At 35.1% G+C, this 25,630-nt stretch overlaps 1 protein-coding gene across 1 annotated transcript; it reads right to left on the reverse strand.

The window, feature by feature from the left end:
• Positions 1–302: 302 nt before the first annotated feature.
• LOC142335312 (uncharacterized) lies at positions 303–12,734 on the reverse strand. The gene is made up of 3 exons (XM_075383759.1): positions 12,358–12,734; positions 7,026–7,265; positions 303–1,171 (listed from the first exon to the last, which is right to left on the reverse strand). Exons 1-3 carry the CDS (start codon positions 12,643–12,645, stop codon positions 662–664), a joined length of 1,038 nt encoding a protein of 345 aa, XP_075239874.1. The 5' UTR covers positions 12,646–12,734; the 3' UTR covers positions 303–661.
• Positions 12,735–25,630: the final 12,896 nt, after the last annotated feature.

The following is a 25,630-nucleotide window of genomic DNA, read 5'->3' on the forward strand; positions in this document are numbered from 1 at the left end:
AAATTTTAAAAAAAATTCCGGAAAATGTGAATAAAAATAACGCAAATCGTTCTAATATTCACAAAAATTCAAACAGCTTTAACTCGCTCTAGAAAACAAATTTCAGAAAAATTTTTTTAATTTCATATTCTCCGCTCGACGGGCTTTTCAATGATACCGCTCACAACTCTCTACGATGAATATATCGATCGGTCAAAATTGTCTGAACAAAAAAACCCATTTGAGTATATAGTTCCTCCCCACTCAATAGGGGTCGGAATAATTAAGGTGATCAATTAGTTGTAGGGATTATTTTTAGTATTATATATATGATGTCTTCAATAAAGTTGAAACTATAGAACGTTTGAAAACCCTTAAAAACATGCAAGAACCCTTAAAAACATTCACACTTTCTTTTTAGCTCCATTGAATCTTTTTTTTTCAATGTCAATTCGATCGATACGCTTTTTCCCGTCAGCTCCATTTCAATTTGGTTGTATCTTTATGTTTTTAATTTGAACTTTGAACTTTGTACTCTGTCCTGTGATTTTCTAAACGTGCGCTTAATTTAGTTTTATGAGACCCTCATTAAGCATTTCACAATAATCATCTCTCAGTTTCTCCCCAATGCCAACGTTGTTTAGATCGGAATTTTTGTTTACAAATTTGATAACCTCCTCGCTTACGTCGCATTCTTCATTTTGTTTTTTATTGCTCTTTTGAACGCTCTCCTGTAGGCATTTCCACTCAAACAGAAGAACACGAAGTTGCTGGATGAGTTGATAATTTGCAATAGATCCTTCAGAATAATAAAAAAGTGACTACGGTCAATTTGGTTGAGCTTTCGGAACCTGATTGCCAACGTGCTGCAGGATGTCAACGCCACAGAAATTATGAGATACGAAAAAGTTACAGAAATGAGCATTTTTGTGTAATCGCGGCGGTTCCGTTCTTTATCCGCTTCTCGTTTGCGTTTCGCTTGTATAACGGAAGCGGCTGTCGACGAGCTGTTACCACTTTCTTTTTCCGACGCTGCACTTTTCGTGGGTTTGTTTTTGACTCGTTTGTTCAACTCAATCACGAAGACAACATTTGCGATTAACAATAGCAGAAAGGGAAGGGCAAAAAGTATGACCGTATTCACGATACGAAATATAATCCAGGCTGAGTCGCTCAGGGCATCTGTGTTCACCTGAAAAAGTTATAATGAGTACCAACTAAGTACATTCACAAAATATAGACTCAGACTACAAAAGTGATAACACTGCAAGCATATACTAGTTGGGATGCCTGAACCAAGGCAGCTCTGATCAGACCGACCTGCTTCACGCACAGGGGTTAAGTTCAACCCAGTGACATAGTCTGAAAGCTACTCTTTGAATAAGCTGAGCATAGAGCGCCGTCTGAACTCAGATATTCTGATTCCCTGGAGAGTCTGAAAAGTGCCTTTTCCAGTAACCACGTTCTGATCAGAATTTTCCTAGAACTAACAGCTCCAGCCGGAGAGTACAGTGAGTCTACTGGAAACAAAGTGGTAATAATTAACCACCAAAGACCATAGGTAGCACTGGACCGTATGAAAATGCTACCTAATATCCGCACCGCAGGCAGCGCACTGATCAGACTATATCCACACCACAGAGTAGCTTCCAGACGTTGTGTCAAATCGTTCTGATAACAACCAGCTCAAGTCGCTGTTAAAAATGATAAAGGACAGCAAAGCATGAAAAAATTAAATGTATGCATGTAATTGTATACATGTACTATTCAGCCGAAAATTGAGGATATAAAACTCACGCGCTATGATTATAATAGCATAGATTATCAATTACAACAATATTACAACAAAAGTTGTTCAGACAAAAATGTCCAGATGAGATTATGTCAAATTGAAATAACATCAAAGCGTCGAATCACTTCATTACTACTTCTGTCTTGAAAATTTCATAATTTTTTTCTGTGGGTCAGACCGTGAAATTTTGAGCCCTTTTTGCAACGGTGTGCACTTAAACATGCAGTATCACTGTTCACCATTATTGCTTGAGAAATGTTCATTCCCATTGCTGTCTAATTAACTACATTCGATTGCGAATCGCACAAAGTTACATTCGACTGTAAGTAGAAATCGCGGCGCTAGTGAAAATGGCAGACGTACCAAAATATAGAAATTTTACTGCTGGCCAATCACAATTGAGACAATAGGAATGTTGTTTTCTGATTGGCTGATATCTCCAAAAATTCTCCATGTTTTAAAATAGTGTATGCGTGTTAACGTAAAATTCTTCAGAAATCGCGATAAGCCGAAATAGAATAATTATAATTTTTTTGAGGGAAACTGGTCTCACGGTCGGTTGTGGTAGATCCATATCAAATCCCACGGGCCGCTGAGGCATGGCCATGGCCCCCGAGGCATTGCCAGATGCGGTAAAAAAATTACAATCTAGCATTAGGCTTTGTCCAACTTAGGCTAATTGAACGCATAAAGGTACAGTGTTTTAAATTTCTCAACCAATCACATTCGTTGAAATTTCTATATTTTGGTACGTCTATCTGGTAAGACGTCACCAGAAATCGCATATACTTGTATAAATGAGTTAATATTTACTCTAGTAAGCTACTCACTTTCAGAGATTTAAGAAAATGAGGAATAGGGATTTAAGCAGTGAGAAAATGTTAGCGTAATTGACACTAATAAAGTGTGGAATCTGATCAGCTGTGTCTAAATAAATAAGTACAGTGGCACAACGCTTTGATGAAAAATGCTCATAAAAGTTTACAGAATCAGTGTTCCACATTGTTCTGCTCTATTGTCTCTGAAATTTTATTTATTGTTGAAATGCATAAAATAGTTTAAAGGCCCTCGAAAACAATTGAGTGGCGTGATAGCTGAGAGCTAAGGTGTGTGATTCACACGCCAATGATTGAGAGTTCAATCACCTGCCTTCGTGAAGCCGTCTGTGTAAGGATGAGCTCTTACTTAACCACAGCGTGAGGTTGACCATAATCTGACCAATGTTGGCTGCAATGATGGTACCACGTGAGAGTTTCAGACGCAAAAAAAGTGGCCATCATCACCAAAAAAAGAGCAATGATGCTCATAAAAAGAACAGTTTGAAATGTGGGGAATAATGAGAAAAAGGACAGCTGAGAACAGGCCACTGTTGCCTAATGCTGTTCCGCTGCGCTTACGCAGGAACCATAATCTGACCAGTGTTGGCTGCAATGATGGTACCACGTGAGAGTTTCAGACGCGTTTCAGACGTGAGAGTTTCAGACAGCGTGAGGTTGACCATAATCTGACCAATGTTGGCTGCAATGATGGTACCACGTGAGAGTTTCAGACGCAAAAAAAGTGGCCATCATCACCAAAAAAAGAGCAATGATGCTCATAAAAAGAACAGTTTGAAATGTGGAGAATAATGGGAAAAAGGACAGCTGAGAATAGGCCACTGTTGCCTAATGCTGTTCCGCTGCGCTTACACAGGAACCAAAATTAATATTATAATTATTATTAGGCCTGATAACTAAAAAAGCATTTTAAATCATCATCAGTTTTATCAAATAAGTCTTCTGAAACCACTTTAGTCGTATAGCTAAGTAATAATCGTTAATTTTAATGATACATTTCTTGCCGCGTTTTTTTGTTAGAAATGGGTGCGGTGAATTGTTCTTTGCATTCCATGGCGGCGATAGATTTTTTCATTTAAGTGCTTCAACTGTTTTTTATTGCCGTTTCATAAAATTACAAAAGAAACTGATGTGTGCATGTATGGAAATGTAGAACAATTGCTTTTAAAATAGAAATTCCTAAGCATGCTCCGGCTACATTAATAATAAATGAACTAATAAAAATACAACTTCTAATTAGAACACTTTCTGTTTTTTTTTGGATTTGAAAAATTGAATGCAATCGTAAGTACTACGAAAAGCATTAAATTGTTTGCATTAACGCTTTTGAATGCCTACAAAACTTTCTGAGATCCGTGTTCATCACTATTCTGCACTATTTTTTCTTAATTCTTTTTTGAAAATGCTTAAAATATTTTAAATCCCCTCAAAAAATAAAAAAAAAATTGAGGCAATAAACAATTGCTGCAATTTCTTTTAAATCAACGTCATTAGTCATTCCTGGTATTTTTATACTTGAGAAGTTTTATTTTTTCTCTTAAAAACATCAACCGACCAAATTTTGAAGAACCAGAGATTATTAAAAGGCGATTACATTGCATGCATACATTTGTCACTTTCTTTTGCGTCTAAAAATCCGAAAAATTTTTGGAAAAGTGATAATTTGGTTGAATTAGTTAGTCGCTTAAGCTTTTCACTTTTGCAGATAAATATTTTCCAAAACATGTTCAATGGATAACTAAAAAATTTAAAAAACTGCTCATTTCGTATCGGATAAGTCTTTTTAAACCACTTTAGTTGCATAGCAACAGTACTAATCGTTAGTTTGAATGATATCTTTCATGTCGCATTTTTTGTTAGAAATATGTGCGACAAACTGTTTTTTGCATTCGGTTATAGCGACGGTTACTTTCATTTCAATTCTTCAATTGTTATTTTGCCATTTCGAACGACTACGAAAGAAACTGATGTGTGTATGTATATACAGAAATAAAGAACAGTTTTTTAACATAGAATTTTATAAGATTGCGGCAGCTAATTTAACAATGAATGAACTAAGAACATTATAAATCACTAGTTACAACAGTTTCTTTTGTTTTTGGATTTGAAAAAATGAATGGAATCTTCGAGTATCACAGAACGCATCAAATTGTTTGCAATATCGTTTTTGAATGCTTACAAAATTTTACAGATCCGTGTTCAACGTTGTTCTGCTCTATCTTTTCTCAATTTTTTTTCATTGTTTGAAATGCATAAAAATTTTTTAAATCCCCTCAAAAACAAAAAAAATTAAAGTAAAACATTGAACAATTACCGCATTTTTTAACATTAACGTCAATAGTCGTTCCATGTAGTTACCTAAAGGGTTCTATTTCTGCTCTTAATGAAATCAACCGAACATTTCTTGAAGAACCGGAGATCATCAAAGGGCCTTTTCATTGCATGCATATAATTATCACCATCTTTTCACTTGTGGAAATCCTAAATTATTCTGGAAAAGTGACGATTCAAGTGAAAAAATTAGTCGCCAGAGCTGTTCCTTTTGGCAGACAAAAGTACTTGCAAAAATTTATTTCCAGATAACTAAAAAAGTACTTAAAATGCTCTTCAGTTTTTATCAAAAATTCCCTTGAAACCCCTTTAGTCGCATAACAAAAGTACTTATCGTTACTTTTAATGATACCTTTAGTTTTCAGTTTTTTTGTTAGAAGTAAGTGCGGTGAACTGTTTTTTGCATTCTTTTGTAGCAACGGTTTATTTTTATTTCATTGCTTCACCTGTTTTTGTTACCATTTCATACAATTACGGGAGAAATTGATGTGCGTATGCATAGAAATGCAGAACAAGTGCTTTTTAACGTAGAATTTTATAAGCATGCTTCAGCTAGTTTAATGATAAATGAACTAATAAAATTACAACTTTCTAATTACAACAGTTTCTGGTTTTTTCGGATTTGAAAAATAGAAAGGGGTCTTTAAGTACTGCGAAAAGCAATACACTAATCGCCTTGTCGTTTTTGAAACAAGAATAAAACGTTATTTCAAGAAATCTAAAACGTTTATCTGCATAGTTTGAAACAATTTTTGTTTTTGATAACTGCTTCCAAAGAGGAAGAAAAGTAGCAATGAAAATGAACTCTTCAGAAACGAGAAAGTGATTATGAGCAATCAAAAACTGAATGAAATAAATTCTGATCAAAGACGGACTTGCCACTTAAGAGCAATAGTGAGAACTAAGAGCGAAAATTTGGGATGGTCCAAGACTAACAGATTGATTTTTTGAACAAATGAACGTAAATGAGATAACTGGTGGTTTTACAAGTGAATTGCCGGAAGAACAATTGTCTAGGGAGGAGCGCAGTATCACTCGAATCTGGGTGCAGAGAGTAGAAATGAGGAAAAATACAAAATTCAATTGCTAAAACTTTAACGACTTGTTTTTTTGAAAAAAAAAATGCACCAATATCAATGCTCTTTAAAAAGGTTTAGCGGTGTCCGCCAGGATTGCCATGGTTAAAAATGGCCATGCCACGTAAACCGTTTCTTGCTTGACCCATTTGAATTTGATTTCTTTTTTACATTTTTATAGAAAAATTTCAGCAGACCTCACAAGACGATCGATTGTATTGTAAAAAAATTTTCCGTATTTTACTGGTTTTTGTATAAATTCCCATCAGTCCTTCAAATAGACAAATTATCTGAACCCTTTCGAGCACGATCATTGTTTAACAAGATAGCTGTTTTTCATTTTTGTCCTTTATTAGAAGTATTTAAAATAAATACAGCTCATTTGGAGATTTTTCGCTAGCTGCCTTTATGTAAAAACAAATGAGAACACATAAACGAACAAGAAATCAATAATGTAGATGATGCAATGCATAAAACGAAGTGTTATCTGATTTTTTTTTCAACTGACCGTTATCGAAAACATTTATGAAAACGCCGCTATTGATCCAAAATATGACTTCAAGTCTGCGCGAGGTTTCATTCTTCTAACTTTCTAAGAGAATAGTAAACTTAATATAACCCAATGACTAGCGCTGATTGAACTTTTAATTGTTTAATAGCAAAAATTTATTAACCAGCTATGCTTTTTAACTTTGTACAAAACTTTGAATATTATCTGTTAATCTATATTTTTGACGTGCTGTTTTGCATGATTCGAGTCGCTCATTGTCGAGATAATGCGCTGATCAATTTTTGGTTTTTACAACGTTAGTATAGTTTTGCAAATTAAAAGGTGACTCTTATTGGAGCTAGATATCAAATATATGTTGATTATATTCGAAAATTGCCCAATCCTTTTTAAATTTTCAATTCAAGTTCAGGCCAATTTTTGTTTCTTTTCATTTAGTTCTCGACTATAGCGACAAAATGTGTAGATCAATTGATTCCTATTATTACTCCTGCTTCACTTACCTCACATTCTAGAACGCCTTCCTTACGTCGGACAAGATACAGACTGGAAACAGACGCAATGAAGGATATCATGACAGACGCCAGACTGATGTTGCGCGCTGTTTTGTCGCCAATGTGGTCCCTGTGCCAGAAGGGAACCAAGAGAGCCACTGACCTGTCCAGTGCCATGAACACAACCAAGTAACTGGAGGCCAAAGAAAAGGCCCACTCGAACCATTGGTACAGTTTACACGTCCAGTCCTAAACATGTCTTGGTTGAATGAAAATTACCACATGGTTATTATCGCCATCGAGAAAGTATCAAACTTCGAGGCTATTGATTAGTTTTGAGATGGCAAAAACAACCGGGTGCCCTACACAGTGTGATGTTTCCTGGTAAATCATGTCGGGAAAGCCGCGAAAGTTACCTTTTCTGGTATTTCCTGCTAAGGTTGCCAACTTCCTGCAAGTAAAATATGAGGAATTGCAGGAAGACGCATATGATTGCGAAGTTCTATGACTGGGAAAGTACCAGGAACTCGGGGGATACATGTATCTTAGAAAATATTTTATTTTTGCGTTTCTTACCGTCAGTAAAATCAAACCTATAAACAGGGAAAGTATGACAGGCTCGCGTCGCTCGATTAGACACCTTCGCCATCCAACCTTAGTTTTCTAAAAAAAAGTTTCTGATCCTAAGATTACAGTCAACTCATGAAAAGACCGTGATCGAACGATATTGGGTATTGTCGTTGCCAAATTGTAATTCCTATCCATTGCTCGTTGTTCGCGTTTTTGATTACCCAGGTTGAGGTCCGGACCCAAATTGGTTTATGATCAGACCCAGTCGAGCGCACATCCGTGTGTTCCCAGACCAAAATTACAGGGTCTGGACTGAAGTTCGAGCGCACTACAGTCTGGATGATGGCCTGGAGATGGTCTGATCGGAGGTAGTTTTGGTCTGATAAGTCTGGATAATGGTCTGGAGATGGTCTGATCGGAGGTCAATTTGGTCTCAAAAGTCTGACCATAGGCAGACTCGAGCGCACTTGGGTCTGATCAGAGGCGACTTCGAGCGCAATTGGGTCTGATCATAACCTGTTCGAGTGCACTTGGGTCTGATAACAAATGTTTTCAAAAGCAATTGGGTCTGATCAGGGACAATTTCGAGTGCCTTATTTTTTCCTTTTTTTGTTTTTTTATTGAGAGATGCTGGCGTTGGCAAGAGACAACAATAAAGCTGCGTTCTGATCAGAGACTCATCTGAAATCGGATAGCTCTGATCAGCAAAAAAAGAGTCCAGCTGATGGAAAAGACCGGTCACCATGGAATATTTTGTCAACTGGAGAACACGATGTTTCTTTTGGAAAGCTGTAATAACTCATCCATTGAGTCAGAAATATACAATAAACGGTACACTAAATAAAATTTGTTCTCAATAGTTGGGTTTCGTTTCCTTTAGCAATACTTTTATATTTGATTTTTCCTTAGATGAATTAAATACTGCAAACATCAGTTTTTATGAAACGAGTTTATTATAGCAAAGTTAAGAGATTTGTTCATAAGTAAAATCCTTCGCTGTTCAGACTATTTCGAGCGCACTTGAGTCTAATCACAACCGGTTTCGAGCGCGCTTCAGTCTGATCATAAATGGCTGCGAGCGCAACTGGGTCTGACCATAACCTCTTCGAGCGCACTTGAGTCTGATCACAGCCGGTTTCGAGCGCGCTTCAGTCTGATCATAACTGGCTTCGAGCGCAACTGGGTCTGACCATAACCTCTTCGAGCGCACTTGAGTCTGATCACAGTCTGAATAAGGTCTGGGCAATGGTCTGAATTTGAGTGTGGACCATGGTCTGAAGATGGTCTAATCAGAACGCTTTCGGTCTGAAAAGTCTGATCAGAGACCCTTTGTGTCTGGAAAGTCTGATCAGACGAAAGTTTGGGTCTGGACCTCAACCTGGGTAGTGAGTCCCAAAACAGAAAAATCATAGTTCCTCAAAATTGATCGGAGGCCGTATAATTTGTCATAAAGTGTCTTGGGATTTCTTTTTTTTTGCAGAAAAATCTTTCCCGAGATTTTTGTTAGCTGGTGTTCTAGAGGCATCGACTTCTGGTCGGATCCCGAAGATCAAAATATCAACATTCGAAATCCCTTGAGCAGTTATCGTATCCCTACAGAGATCATTAGGCCAAAAAAGTTCTTCCAACAAAAAATTACGCTAACACGCATCGGTTGAAGATAGTTCCGAGAGAGATGAGTATATTCTGAATGCGGTGTCGAAATTCCAAGTACTGAAATATTTTTCTTGTTTTTTGGATCAACAGACTAGATTTGCTTCCAGTTTGAGCCTTAGTTGCTAACCCTTTGGGGCCTTAAATTTCAACAAATGAACGGGCCCCTTCAAGAGACCCGTTCATTTGATTAATCTGAAAAACTTCAATTTAAAATGCCATATTTGGATATAACAAGCGGAAACAATCCAATCACTTTATTTACTATCAAAATCATCAAAAATCTTCAAACTGAACTATTTCCAGGGTTAATAGCTCAAAGTCATGTCGCCAAACAACCTCAAATCGTAGGACAGGAATTCAAAATTGGTTAAACACCCCTTAAAAACTCAATTATGTAAATTCAACTTGTCTTAAAAGGTGGGACAAAAATTTTTTAACACCTATTTTTCACCTAAGTTGGGGCTTTTTGTACTTAAAAATAAGGCAAATTCTTTTACTCTAAATTTGGTTCTATCTGCTCTATTGGTTCTCTGTCAATCCCGCGACCAGAGCCCTATACTAAAAAAATCATTAAGCAATATAGATTTTGTTAACCTTTGCATGATTTCCTAAACTTTGGCTTAACATTTCTCTTCTAGCTTGCATTGTTCGCTTTTTTTATGCCCAAACAATCCCAACCTATTATAGGAAATTTTCTATAAAAGTAAAATCCAAATATTTAGAATATAAGTCAATCAGAGTGAAGCTACGAATTCGGTGCACGATTTAGCTGCAACCCATGACCGCTTTACTTTATTTTCTCAACGCGAAAGAGGTTATTCTTTATAACTGTGTTATTCATCAACACATTAAAAACTCAGATTTAGTTTTTGCAATTAGAACACGACCAGCGATTCCAGGCAATCAGAGGACAACTGGAATACGGAAAACAAAGGGAAACCATCGCTTGACACCCCCCACCACACACACACACACACACACACAAACACACACACACACACACATACATACATACACATTTCGGTCCCCCCAATGCTAGAACTCTAAGCCCCAGCTGGCTACTACCGAAGCGAACCACGCGCCGGTTGTTTGACAGCCATTCGCCCGACTTTATTCGGTTATGCTTTAATTAAATTGATTAAACTGGTCTTTTCGGCCATTTTTTTTTAGTTCAAGGAGACCGTGTTTTTTTAACTGTGTCAACGTTAATTAAACCATTTAACTTTTTGGAAAAATTGGAGGGAAAATGGTTCAAATAAAATTGTTCTTATAATTTTCGATTTCAGCTCCAAATTTGGAATGGTGATTACAAAAATTCTAAACAGAAAAGCAGAAAGCGAAACTAAAAAAGCTGAAACAAGATGTAGAAGACGAGAGGTTGCCGATTTTTTAAGGAAAAAGTAGCACTTTAAATTATTAAATTTTCTTTGAATGAACTTTTATGGTTTGATAATTGATTGGAACTACTATATTCATACAATTATACTCAAATATAAAGGATTTTAAAATCCAGACTTACAGATACATCTGAGATACAAACGATACATTAATGTGTTAATGAATCAGGGAATGTGCTGAAATTTTTCCCATTAACCTGCATGTATCGTATAATTCCGGGTTGACCGCCAAAAACTTTTTTGGCAACCATATTCAAGCTATATATGGAGTTTAAAGTAACTTGGCAACCATACAGCTGACCATAAGAAAAAATCAACATTGCTCACAAAGCTCTTAAAACTCGCATGCATTGCACTCTGAGTGGAGAAACACTCATTAACACACTTGAGAAAAATTTGAAGTTCATGGCGTCTTGGGAACTATATCCAAGACCATACACATCCATGCTGCCATGTAAGACAATAAAAGTCAATGTCAAAATACAAAAAAAAATACGGAAAGCAGTTAAACTAACAAATTGTAACTAAATTAAGCCTTCGAAAAAACTAGTTCAGTTAGTTTGAATGTTTTTCTTGGCAACCATATCCAAGACCATAACTATCTATGGTCTTGCTTATGGTTGCCAAGAAATTCATTTAATTGTCAGCGGATGTTTAACAAAAAGTGTTGCGGCGTAGTTTGCGGCGTAGTAGGAGGTTTTGCAAAGCATTTGAGAGCCAAAATTAAATGATACCATGCACCCGCCAACATTTATGGTTTTCTTGGATACCATGACCGTTTTTCTCGGATATAAGGCAGAAACCACGGATGCCTGCTGAAATGGCAACAGGAACTTTTGTATGCGTTTTTGTCACCAGTTGAGGTTTAAAAAACGAGTTTTGTTCATGGTGTTCTTGACAACCATGAAAGTTCCATCATGGAGTTCTTGGTAACCCTTGAAATATCATACAAGGCTTTCTTGGCAACCATGGTAAGATCATGCAGGAACTTCGTTCATGGCCTCAATGGAACCCTATATGGTTCTTAGATATGGTTGCCAAGAAACGTCTACCCGGGAGTCCGTAGCATTTTCGGTTTAGCCTGCGAATAGATGACAAACATGAAAAAGAATCACTGACTCTGTTAGAAGCTACTATTATGGCACCTTAGTCAAAAAAATGTTGTAAGCAACTGGAATATCTTTGGATATTTTTACCTTTGTCTCTAAATAGAGAAAGAATTTTTCGTAAACTAACGCCAAATGTTCACTCAACTCTTAATCCTCAAAAGCCCCATCCGCTACGGGCTTAAGCAATCAGATTATCTAAACTATATCATCAGAAAATCCAGATTTTATACTGCGCTCTGATCAAACTATCCAGACTCTGGACGAGTTCTGATCAGATCAGACCGCGCAGACTTAGTACTGCGCCCTTATCAGACTATATCTATACCGTAAAGTAGCTTCCTGACTCTGTAACTGGGTTGCATTGTATCCGATGTGGAACCAAGTTGGTTTCATTACGGCTGGCTTTGAGTAGCACACCTCAACCTGAGTTTTTAATGATACCAGTCACATAGCTTTCAACAAGAGACGCCAATCCGAGAAAATTGATATAGAACAAATTTGATGTTCGCTGTGGACCCAAACCTCAAATTTGATTGGTTGTCCATGCACAGATAACGACGTGTCACATAAAAATTGTTGTCAAGCTAAATGCATTGAATTTTAACTCACGTTTATAGCTGCCAAATTGAACCCTACGAGATTTAAACCGAAATTGAAGAGTCCACTTTCGATGAGTACAACAGAATCCCAAAACGCCAAATGCTTCATCAAGTTCACACTGTTTGACTGGTCCAACTCGAATGCTGTGATGTAGCTAAAGTAGTTCCCAATGAAACCCAGAATAGTTGCAACTAGTCCGCAAATTTGGGCACATTGGCTTGCTGAATTCCAAAATACTTCCTCAAATTCCAGGCCCTTATCGATGGTAGAATTCACTTCTAACACTTCTAATACCATTTTCCCGTAGCTTATTTCATCAAAAATAAATTTCCTATTAAAGGGAATTTGCTTCTGACTACTGCGCAAGTTTATCAATTAAGCCAAAAGTTAATTATTAAGTATTGTTAGAGCTAAAAACCAAACGAGAAGTAATTTGATAACGGTTAATGGACTAAATTGATCAGCTTTCCCTATTATCCATTATCTTCTCTCTCTCTCTCTCCATTTCAGCACCTAATCCCTTTTCCTTTCAAATTTTTATAAATGGATTTCAATTACAAATATTCGCTGCAAATTAAGTCCCGTTGCATTCAATGCAAATCTCAAAGCTAAGGGAACTTGGGCATTTAGGGAAATTGAGAAATAACAACTTTATAAAATCTCAACTTAAATGCACTTTGGTAAGGGTTCTGAAAGAACAATTCATCAGCCTTATCGGTCGTCACGATTAATTGACATCTTTTCAACATCTGAACTCTTTTCGAATAACTTAGCTGCAATTTTTGTTCTAGCATTACTGTCCGTTGTTGCTATGTAGTTAATGGTGACGTCTCAACAAATAGACGTACGAAAAGCAGAATTTTCAACAAATCTGAGTGGTCGAGAAACGTTGAGATCTGCAATTTGTGGTGCAACACTCAATCCCGGGTCGAGGTTTTTGGGTAAATTTTCGTAAGAAATGCAGTGAATGCGGTGAATTATCGTAAGAAATGCGGTGATTGCGGTGAATGCGGTGAAAAAAAATAATTCACCGCTTTTCACCGCATTTCTTACAAAATTCACCACCAAATTCACCGCATTTCTTACGAAAATTCACCGCATAGACTATTATGGCAAATTAATGTAAGAAATGCGGTGAATGCGGTGAATGCGGTGAAAAAAATAATTCACCGCTATTCGACCCCAGGTCTAGGTGTCAACGCTAAGAAGCGTTAAATTATGTGAGATTTTGTTGTGGGCTGAAGTATCCATATTGTTTTCAATAAAATCAGTTGGATGCAGATGAAACTGGAAAGTGTTGAAAGCAGACAAAAGTAGTGAGAATATCAAAAAATTTCATTTTTAAACCATTTTTTCTACATGATGGAGCAAATTATCGACCCCCCCCCCCCCCCCCCCCCAACCTAAGTTTTTTTCAACTCTTGCTGTAATCTACTTTCAAATTATTATTGCAAATTTTCAAAAAAAAATAGTTGGATGCAATTGAAACTGGAAAGTGTTGAAGGCAGACTAAAGTAGTGAGAATATCAAAAATTTTTATTTTTAAACCATTTTTTCTATATGATTGAGCGAATTATCGACCCCCCAACCTAGGTTTTCGAACTCTTGTAGTAATCTACCTTAAAAGTATACTTGCAATTTTTCAAAAAAATCATTTGCATGCAAGTGAAACTGGAAAGATTTGAAAGCAAACAAAAGTAGTGAAAATAACAAAAAAAAATATTTTTAAACCATTTTTTCTATATGATGGAGCGAATAATCGACCCCCCCCCCCCCCCACCTAAATTTTTGATCTCTTGCTGTAATCTACTTTCAAAATATTTTTGCAATTTTTCAGAAAAATCAGTTGCATGCACGTGAAACTGGAAAGATTTGGAAGCAAACAAAAGTAGTGAAAATAACAATATACCTACTGTTGTTATTCACTACACAACAATTCACTACTTTTGTTTGCTTTCAAATCTTTCCAGTTTCACTTGCATGCAAATGATTTTTTTGAAAAATTGCAAGTATACTTTTAAGGTAGATTACTACAAGAGTTCGAAAACCTAGGTTGGGGGTTCGATAATTTGCTCAATCATATAGAAAAAATGGTTTAAAAATAAAAAACTGATTTTTTTTTGAAAAAAAATATTTTCAAAAAAATATTTTTAAACCATTTTTTCTTTATGATGGAGCAAATTGTCGACCCCCCAACATAAACTTTTGAACTCTTGCTGTAATCTACTTTCAAATGATTATTGCAAATTTTCAAAAAAAGTAGTTGGATGCAATTGAAACTGGAAGCTGTTGAAGGCAGACAAAAGTAGTGAAAATATCAAAAAATTTTATTTTTAAACCATTTTTTCTATATGATTGAGCAAATTATCGACCCCCCAACCTAGGTTTTCGAACACTTGTATTAATCTACTTTAAAAGTTTACTTGCAATTTTTCAAAAAAAATCAGTTGGATGCAGATAAAACTGGAAAATGTTGAGAGCTGACAACAGACTTGAGAATATCAAAAAATTTTATTTTCAAACCATTTTTTCTGTATGATTGAGCAAATTATCGACCCTCCAACCTAGGTTTTCGAACTCTTGTAGTAACTTACTTTAAAAGTATACTTGCTATTTTCCAAAAAAAATCACTTGGATGCAAATAAAACTGGAAAGTGTTGAAAGCAGACAACATTAGTGAGAATATCAAAAAATTTTATTTTTAAACCATTTTTTCTATATGATGGAGCAAAATCTCGACCCCCCAACCTAAATTATTGAACTCTTGCTGTAACCTACTTTCAAATTATACTTGCAATTTTATCAAAAGATCAGTTGAATGCAAGTGAAACTGGAATTTTCAAAGCACTGTCGAATTAGGCGAAGAAAATGACGATGTTTTAAAAAAACATTCGTTTATAACTTTTTGAAAAAGACATGATAGAAGGTATATGATAGCTCATATTGTTGCCTAAGTAACATATTTTTTTAGTTTATATGAAAATTCCAATATGCTGATTTTTATACAAAATTTTCAACTAACTGTCGAGTTAGGTGATCAATTTGTCGGACTTCATGAAAAACGTTTGTTTATAACTTTTTGAATAAAACGAGAAAAAAGATGTATGATAGCGCATTTTGTTGCACTAATAACGCATTGTTTGAATACATGTAGAAATAAAGGCCAATATGATGATTTCTAAATGAAATTTTTAAAGAACTGTCGAGTTACGTGTACAAAATTTCGGACTTCATGAAAAATGTTTGTCAATAACTTTCTGACGAAAAAGAGATAGAAAATGTATGATAGCTCATTTTGTTGCTCTTATAACGTACTGTTTGAATTCATGTAGACATAAATGCCAATATGTTTATTTTTATACAAAATTTTCAATCAACTGTCGAGTTAGGTGCTCAATTTGTTGGACTTCATGAAAAACGTTTGCTTATAACTTTTTGAAGAAAACGAGATAAAAGATGTATGATCGCGCCTTTTGTTGCACTAATAACGTACTGTCTGAAAAAATGTAGAAATAAAGGCCAATATGATGATTTCTATACGAAATTTTTAAAGAACTGTCGAGTTAAGTGAGTTAAATTTCGGTTTTCATGAAAAACGTTTGTTTATAACTTTTTGAAGAAAACGGGATAGAAAGTGTATGATAGCCCGTTTTGTAGCTCTGATAACGTACTTTTTCAATTCAATTAGAAATAAATGCCAATATGCTTATTTCCATACAAAATTATCAATTTTTCAATCAACTGTCAAGTTAGGTGGTCAATTTGTCGGACTTCATAAAAAACGTTTGTTTATAACTTTTTGAAGAAAAAGAGATAGAAAAAATATGACAGCTCGTTTTGTTGCTCTTAAAGCCTTCTGTTTGAATTCATGTAGAAATAATTGCCAATTTTCTTATTTTTAAACAAAATTTTCAATCAACTGTCGAGTTAGGTGATCAAGTTGTCTGAGTTCATGAAAAACGTTTGTATAAAACTTCTTGAAGAAAACAAGATAAAAAAAGGTATGATAGTGCATTTTGCTGCACTAAAACGTACTGTTTAAATACATGTAGAAATAAAGTCCAAAATGATGGTTTCATTACGAAATTTTTAAAGAACTGACGAGTTATGTGAACAAAATTTCGGACTTCATGAAAAATGTTTGTCAATAACTTTCTGACAAAAAAGAGATAGAAAATGTATGATAGCTCATTTTGTTGCCCTGGTAACGTACCTTTTGAATACAGGTAGAAATAAATGCCAATATGCTTATTTTTATACAAAAACTTCAATCAACTGTCGAGTTAGGTGATCAATAAGTCGGACTTCATGAAAACCGTTTGCTTATAACTTTTTGAAGAAAACGAGATAGAAGATGTATGATAGCGCATTTTGTTGCACTAATGACGTACTCTTTGAATTCAGGTAGAGACAAATGCCAATAAGCTGATTTTAATACAAAATTTTCAAATAACTCGCCTTAAAGGAAAAAAATGTCGAACTTCATGAAAGTCATTTCCTTATAACTTTTTGAAAAAGACGATTTAGGAAGCGTTTGATAGCTCATTTTAATGTGGTGATATTGTACTTTGAATTTTTATAGAAATATTATCACTTTTGTTAATTTACATCCAAATTTTCCAAAGAACTGTCGGTTTAGGGGTAAAAATTTGCCATTTTTGTCAAACTTCGACTAAATTCGACCAATTAAAAGTACAAAACATACAAGTTTTTGGTATCAAAATAAACTAGAACTCACGCTTCCAACGGCAATATAACTATATTTTCAAAGCATTGCCAAACAAGAGAAATGCGAGGGCAATGTAGAGCCCGAAATCAGGGTCGATTTTCGCAAAATTTTCGAATTTTCAAAGTTGTTTGGTTTAATAACTTTTCTCTTAGTAACCCATTTTTTACGTATGTTATATCATTTTCTTGCTCATTCAATCCTCTTTACGAATATATAAGTGTTGAAAACTTTCGGTTTTATTTCATTGCCTAATTTTTGATTTTCCAAGTTTCGCTGAAAATAAGCCAATTCCGGCGAAAATCTCAAAAATCGACTTTTGATTCCCTTGATTTTTTAACTTTTTTAACGCCAGTTTGATGTCCCAGTTCATGTTGATTCCAAAACATATTCATTTTTTAAATTTGGTTCAGTAGTTTTTGAGATATGAGCCTTTTTCGGACGCATACCAGCCCCCCAACCCAACCATCCCCCCCACCCCCGCCTTCCCCCTTTTCAAACGGCAAATCTTTTTTTTGCACTCATAGTATTCCATTTTCATAGTCCCACTATAATAGAGCTCTCGAATATATTAGTTTCATCACTTTGAAAATTTACTTCATAGTTATAGCGGCTAAACTAGATGAGAAAGTGAAACTTTCGTTTGCCACCTCCATCCGGTCACGTGACATGCTTATAAGTGTGCTGTCCCGTCAAGTGACAGCAGAGAGAGGCTCATCCACTGCCTTCCACTTCCAAGGGGGAAGGATGTATAACTTTGAATGTGAAACCAAATAGAAAGTTTCAAAAGGTCTCCTGAGAAGGAAATAGAGAAAGAAGTCGAGGGTGGTGGTTGATGAGATGAAAGATAAGGAAAGGAGTGATGATATGGGAATCGGTTGATAGCAGTGATATGGGAACCGGGTGATAGCAGTGATATGGGAACCGGTTGATAGCACCAGGTCTCTTGCCGGGTGATAGCACCAGGTCTGTAGCCAGGGGGCTGTGTGGCCATATATGAAAGAGCTATATCGTTGAAAAGCTCTAATCGAGGCGGTTTCGATAGCATATATGCCAGTACCCATACTAATAACTTTACTATTATACTATTGGTTGGTCCCTGGTGTTTTGTTATTGAGCTTTGATATTGTTAAATGCAATTTCAGATAAGACTGTTGCCTTTTCGTTGTTGAAGGCTTATTATTGAAGAGCTTCAGAAGATCATCATATAGAACCCCGTGCTAGCTCGAGGCCCAGATGTTCGAGACCCTTATGGATAGAAGATAGAAGATAGAAGATAGAAGATAGCTTATGGATAGAATTTGTTGTTAGAAGATCAGCTTTTTGATGGTTGTTTTTTAGCCAAACCTGAGGGTATTGGCTTTCGTACATGATGTGTTAGAGTGCGAGTACGATGTTTGGATCTTTTCCGTTTGTGCCCCCCAGCTTAGTGGGTGCATACTGTTAGCACCCCCAAACGCACGTAGCATTTTACTAATTAATGGCTTGTACAGATAGTATAACTCGGGAGTATAACCAACCTATTTGGGGCCCAAACGGTAAAGATCCTGTTAATTTATACATGAAATATGTGTATTCTTGATGTTTATGATGTTATGATATCATATATATTACTGTCTCTTCTAGCTGCGTCCAGTTTTTTTGGGGGAACATGCATGTATTGTTTTCCGCCGTCGGAACTCTTAGAGATCATTTGTTTTTCAAGCTTTGCAGGGACTTAAGTCACTAGACAGCCGAAAAACAAATGATCTCGAAACCCCTGGTATTAATAATAATCTATTAACAATAAGTCGGGTCAAGAAATTATTCAAATCGCATTATGCCTAGAGTCTAAAACAGAAAGAAATTTTGGTATAGCTTGCCTAGGAAAAAAGTTAGCGTTTCATAATAATAATAATAATAATAATAATAACAATAATAATAATAATAATAATAATAATAATAATAATAATAATAATAATAATAATAATAATAATAATAATAATAATAATAATAATAATAATAATAATAATAACAATAATGATAATAATATAGAATTTAGAGTAAACTCAGGGGTTCTTTAGACCCATTTCAATTCAATCAGTCACAGTTTGAGTAGTTTTAACTCGTTTCTGTACAGAACAAGTACCAATAGGACATCCACGTCCCAGATGTTCGAGACCCTTATGGATAGAAGAAATTTGCGATTATTTCGAATAAATAATTTTAAGAATAGGTCTTTTTCATTGGATCAAGGAGTTGTCCAAATCGAACCAAACTTGGTATGGAGTATCCAATGGGAAACCTAGATTGTAAAACAAAAAGAATTTTTGCTATAGCTTGTCTAGGAAAAAAGTTAACTTTTCATACGCAAATTTGCGATTTTTTCGAATAAATAATTTCAAAAATAGGTCTTTTTCATCGGGTCAAGGAGTTGTCCAAAGTGAACCAAACCCGGTATGGAGTATCCCATGGGTGCCTAAAGTCTAAAACAGAAAAAATTTTTGGTATAGCTTGCCTAGAAAAAAAGTTCTTATTTCAATCGGAAATATCGACTTTTTCGCTTATTCTATTTTCAAAAATATAGAAATTTCGTCGGGTCAAGGAGTTGTCCAAATTGAACCAAACTTGGTATGGAGTATCCCATGGGTACCTAGATTGTTAAACAAAAAGAATTTTTGCTATAGCTTGTCTAGGAAAAAAGTTAGCTTTTCATACGGAAATTTGCGATTTTTTCGAATAAATAATTTCAAAAATAGGTCTTTTTCATCGGGTCAAGGAGTTGTCCAAAATGAAGCAAACCCGGTAAGGAGTATCCCATGGGTGCCTAAAGTCTAAAACAGAAAGAATTTTTGGTATAGCTTGCCTAGAAAAAAGTTAGTATTTCAATCGGAAATATCGACTTTTTCGCTTATTCTATTTTCAAAAATATAGAAATTTCATCGGGTCAAGGGGTTGTCCAAATCAAACCAAAATCGGTATGGAGTATCCCATGGGTACCTAGATTGTAAAACAAAAAGAATTTTTGCTATGGCTTGTCTAGGAAAAAAGTTAACTTTTCATACGGAAATTTGCGATTTTTTCGAATAAATAATTTCAAAAATAGGTCTTTTTCATCGGGTCAAGGAGTTGTCCAAAGTGAACCAAACCCGGCATGGAGTATCCCATGGGTGCCTAAAGTCTAAAACAGAGAGAATTTTTGGTATAGCTTGCCTAGAAAAAAGTTCGTATTTCAATCGGAAATATCGACTTTTTCGCTTATTCTATTTTCAAAAATATAGAAATTTCGTCGGGTCAAGGAGTTGTCCAAATCAAACCAAACTCGGTATGGAGTATCCCATGGGTACCTAGATTGTAAAATAAAAAGAATTTTTGCTATAGCTTATCTAGGAAAAAAGTTAACTTTTCATACGGAAATTTGCGATTTTTTCGAATAAATAATTTCAAAAATAGGTCTTTTTCATCGGGTCAAGGAGTTGTCCAAAGTGAACCAAACCCGGTATGGAGTATCTAAAGTCTAAAACAGAAAGAATTTTTGGTATAGCTTGCCTAGAAAAAAGTTCGTATTTCAATCGGAAATATCGACTTTTTCGCTTATTCTATTTTCAAAAATATAGAAATTGCATCGGGTCAAGGAGTTGTCCAAATTGAACCAACCTTGGCATGGAGTATCCCATGGGTACCTAGATTGTAAAACAAAAAGAATTTTTGCTATAGCTTGTCTAGGAAAAAAGTTAGCTTTTCGTACGGAAATTTGCGATTTTTTCGAATAAATAATTTCAAAAATAGGTCTTTTTCATCGGGTCAAGGAGTTGTCCAAAGTGAACCAAACCCGGTATGGAGTATCCCATGGGTGCCTAAAGTCTAAAACAGAAAGAATTTTTGGTATAGCTTGCCTATAAAAAAGTTCGTATTTCAATCGGAAATATCGACTTTTTCGCTTATTCTATTTTCAAAAATATAGAAATTTCGTCGGGTCAAGGAGTTGTCCAGATTGAACCAAACTTGGTATGGAGTATTCCATGGGTACCTAGATTGTAAAACAAAAAGAATTTTTGCTATAGCTTGTCTAGGAAAAAAGTTAGCTTTTCATACGGAAATTTGCGATTTTTCGAATAAATAATTTCAAAAATAGGTCTTTTTCATCGGGTCAAGGAGTTGTCCAAAGTGAACCAAACCCGGTATGGAGTATCCCATGGGTGCCTAAAGTCTAAAACAGAAAGAATTTTTGGTATAGCTTGCCTATAAAAAAGTTCGTATTTCAATCGGAAATATCGACTTTTTCGCTTATTCTATTTTCAAAAATATAGAAATTTCGTCGGGTCAAGGAGTTGTCCAGATTGAACCAAACTTGGTATGGAGTATTCCATGGGTACCTAGATTGTAAAACAAAAAGAATTTTTGCTATAGCTTGTCTAGGAAAAAAGTTAGCTTTTCATACGGAAATTTGCGATTTTTCGAATAAATAATTTCAAAAATAGGTCTTTTTCATCGGGTCAAGGAGTTGTCCAAAGTGAACCAAACCCGGTATGGAGTATCCCATGGATGCCTAGAATCTAAAACAGAAGGTATTTTTGCTATAGCTTGCCTAGAAAAAAGTTCGTATTTCAATCGGAAATATCAACTTTTTCGCTTATTATTCGCTTATTCTGTTTTCAAAAATATAGAAATTTCGTCGGGTCAAGGAGTTGTCCAATTTGAACTAAACTTGGTATGGAGTATCCCATGGGTACCTAGATTGTAAAACAAAAAGAATTTTTGCTATATTTTGTCTAGGAAAAAAGTTAGCTTTTCATACGGAAATCTGCGATTTTTTTGAATAAATAATTTCAAAAATAGGTCTTTTTCATCGGGTCAGGGAGTTGTCCAAATCGAACCAAACTCGGTATGGAGTATCCCATGGATACCTAGATTATAAAACAAAAAGAAATTTTGCTATAGCTTGCCTAGAAAAAAAGTTCGTATTTCAATCGGAAATATCGACTTTTTCGCTTATTCTATTTTCAAAAATATAGAAATTTCGTCGGGTCAAGGAAATGTCCAAATTGAACCAAACTTGGTATTGAGTATCCCATGGATGCCTAGAGTCTAAAACAGAAAGAATTTTTGGTATAGCTGGCCTAGAAAAAAAGTTCGTATTTCAATCGGAGATATCGACTTTTTCGCTTATTCTATTTCCAAAAATATAGAAATTTCGTCGGGTCAAGGAGTTGTCCAAATTGAACCAAACTTGGTATTGAGTATCCCATGGGTGCCTAAAGTCTAAAACAGAAAGAATTTTTGGTATAGTTTGCCTAGAAAAAAGTTCGTATTTCAATCGGAAATATCGACTTTTTCGCTTATTCTATTTTCAAAAATATAGAAATTTCGTCGGGTCAAGTAGTTGTCCAGATTGAACCAAACTTGGTATGGAGTATCCCATGGGTACCTAGATTGTAAAATAAAAAGAATTTTTGCTATAGCTTATCTAGGAAAAAAGTTAACTTTTCATACGGAAATTTGCGATTTTTTCGAATAAATAATTTCAAAAATAGGTCTTTTTCATCGGGTCAAGGAGTTGTCCAAAGTGAACCAAACCCGGTATGGAGTATCTAAAGTCTAAAACAGAAAGAATTTTTGGTATAGCTTGCCTAGAAAAAAGTTCGTATTTCAATCGGAAATATCGACTTTTTCGCTTATTCTATTTTCAAAAATATAGAAATTGCATCGGGTCAAGGAGTTGTCCAAATTGAACCAAACTTGGCATGGAGTATCCCATGGGTACCTAGATTGTAAAACAAAAATAATTTTTGCTATAGCTTGTCTAGGAAAAAAGTTCGTTTTTCAATCGGAAATATCAACTTTTTCGCTTGTTATTCGCTTATTCTATTTTCAAAAATATAGAAATTTCGTCGGGTCAAGGAGTTGTCCAAATCAAACCAAACTCGGTATGGAGTATCCCATGGGTACCTAGATTGTAAAATAAAAAGAATTTTTGCTATAGCTTATCTAGGAAAAAAGTTAACTTTTCATACGGAAATTTGCGATTTTTTCGAATAAATAATTTCAAAAATAGGTCTTTTTCATCGGGTCAAGGAGTTGTCCAAAGTGAACCAAACCCGGTATGGAGTATCTAAAGTCTAAAACAGAAAGAATTTTTGGTATAGCTTGCCTAGAAAAAAGTTCGTATTTCAATCGGAAATATCGACTTTTTCGCTTATTCTATTTTCAAAAATATAGAAATTGCATCGGGTCAAGGAGTTGTCCAAATTGAACCAAACTTGGCATGGAGTATCCCATGGGTACCTAGATTGTAAAACAAAAAGAATTTTTGCTATAGCTTGTCTAGGAAAAAAGTTAGCTTTTCGTACGGAAATTTGCGATTTTTTCGAATAAATAATTTCAAAAATAGGTCTTTTTCATCGGGTCAAGGAGTTGTCCAAAGTGAACCAAACCCGGTATGGAGTATCCCATGGGTGCCTAAAGTCTAAAACAGAAAGAATTTTTGGTATAGCTTGCCTATAAAAAAGTTCGTATTTCAATCGGAAATATCGACTTTTTCGCTTATTCTATTTTCAAAAATATAGAAATTTCGTCGGGTCAAGGAGTTGTCCAGATTGAACCAAACTTGGTATGGAGTATTCCATGGGTACCTAGATTGTAAAACAAAAAGAATTTTTGCTATAGCTTGTCTAGGAAAAAAGTTAGCTTTTCATACGGAAATTTGCGATTTTTTCGAATAAATAATTTCAAAAATAGGTCTTTTTCATCGGGTCAAGGAGTTGTCCAAAGTGAACCAAACCCGGTATGGAGTATCCCATGGATGCCTAGAATCTAAAACAGAAGGTATTTTTGCTATAGCTTGCCTAGAAAAAAGTTCGTATTTCAATCGGAAATATCAACTTTTTCGCTTATTATTCGCTTATTCTGTTTTCAAAAATATAGAAATTTCGTCGGGTCAAGGAGTTGTCCAATTTGAACTAAACTTGGTATGGAGTATCCCATGGGTACCTAGATTGTAAAACAAAAAGAATTTTTGCTATATTTTGTCTAGGAAAAAAGTTAGCTTTTCATACGGAAATCTGCGATTTTTTTGAATAAATAATTTCAAAAATAGGTCTTTTTCATCGGGTCAGGGAGTTGTCCAAATCGAACCAAACTCGGTATGGAGTATCCCATGGATACCTAGATTATAAAACAAAAAGAAATTTTGCTATAGCTTGCCTAGAAAAAAAGTTCGTATTTCAATCGGAAATATCGACTTTTTCGCTTATTCTATTTTCAAAAATATAGAAATTTCGTCGGGTCAAGGAAATGTCCAAATTGAACCAAACTTGGTATTGAGTATCCCATGGATGCCTAGAGTCTAAAACAGAAAGAATTTTTGGTATAGCTGGCCTAGAAAAAAAGTTCGTATTTCAATCGGAGATATCGACTTTTTCGCTTATTCTATTTCCAAAAATATAGAAATTTCGTCGGGTCAAGGAGTTGTCCAAATTGAACCAAACTTGGCATTGAGTATCCCATGGGTGCCTAAAGTCTAAAACAGAAAGAATTTTTGGTATAGTTTGCCTAGAAAAAAGTTCGTATTTCAATCGGAAATATCGACTTTTTCGCTTATTCTATTTTCAAAAATATAGAAATTTCGTCGGGTCAAGTAGTTGTCCAGATTGAACCAAACTTGGTATGGAGTATCCCATGGGTACTTAAATTGTAAAACAAAAAGAATTTTTGCTATATTTTGTCTAGGAAAAAAGTTAGCTTTTCATACGGAAATCTGCGATTTTTTCGAATAAATAATTTCAAAAATAGGTCTTTTTCATCGGGTCAGGGAGTTGTCCAAATCGAACCAAACTCGGTATGGAGTTTCCCATGGGTACCCAGATTATAAAACAAAAAGAATTTTTGCTATAGCTTGCCTAGAAAAAAAGTTCGTATTTCAATCGGAAATATCGACTTTTTCGCATATTCTATTTTCAAAAATATAGAAATTTCGTCGGGTCAAGGAAATGTCCAAATTGAACCAAACTTGGTATTGAGTATCCCATGGATGCCTAGAGTCTAAAACAGAAAGAATTTTTGGTATAGCTGGCCTAGAAAAAAAGTTCGTATTTCAATCGGAAATATCAACTTTTTCGCTTATTATTCGCTTATTCTGTTTTCAAAAATATAGAAATTTCGTCGGGTCAAGGAGTTGTCCAAAGTGAACCAAACCCGGTATGGAGTATCCCATGGGTGCCTAAAGTCTAAAACAGAAAGAATTTTTGGTATAGCTTGCCTAGAAAAAAGTTCGTATTTCAATCGGAAATATCGACTTCTTCGCTTATTCTATTTTCAAAAATATAGAAATTTCGTCGGGTCAAGGAGTTGTCCAGATTGAACCAAACTTGGTATGGAGTATTCCATGGGTACCTAGATTGTTAAACAAAAAGAATTTTTGCTATAGCTTGTCTAGGAAAAAAGTTAGCTTTTCATACGGAAATCTGCGATTTTTTCGAATAAATAATTTCAAAAATAGGTCTTTTTCATCGGGTCAGGGAGTTGTCCAAATCGAACCAAACTCGGTATGGAGTATCCCATGGGTACCTAGATTATAAA

The sequence above is a fragment of the Convolutriloba macropyga genome, chromosome 2 (genome assembly GCF_964194025.1).
Source record: "Convolutriloba macropyga chromosome 2, txConMacr16.3, whole genome shotgun sequence".
NCBI lineage: Eukaryota > Metazoa > Xenacoelomorpha > Acoela > Convolutidae > Convolutriloba > Convolutriloba macropyga.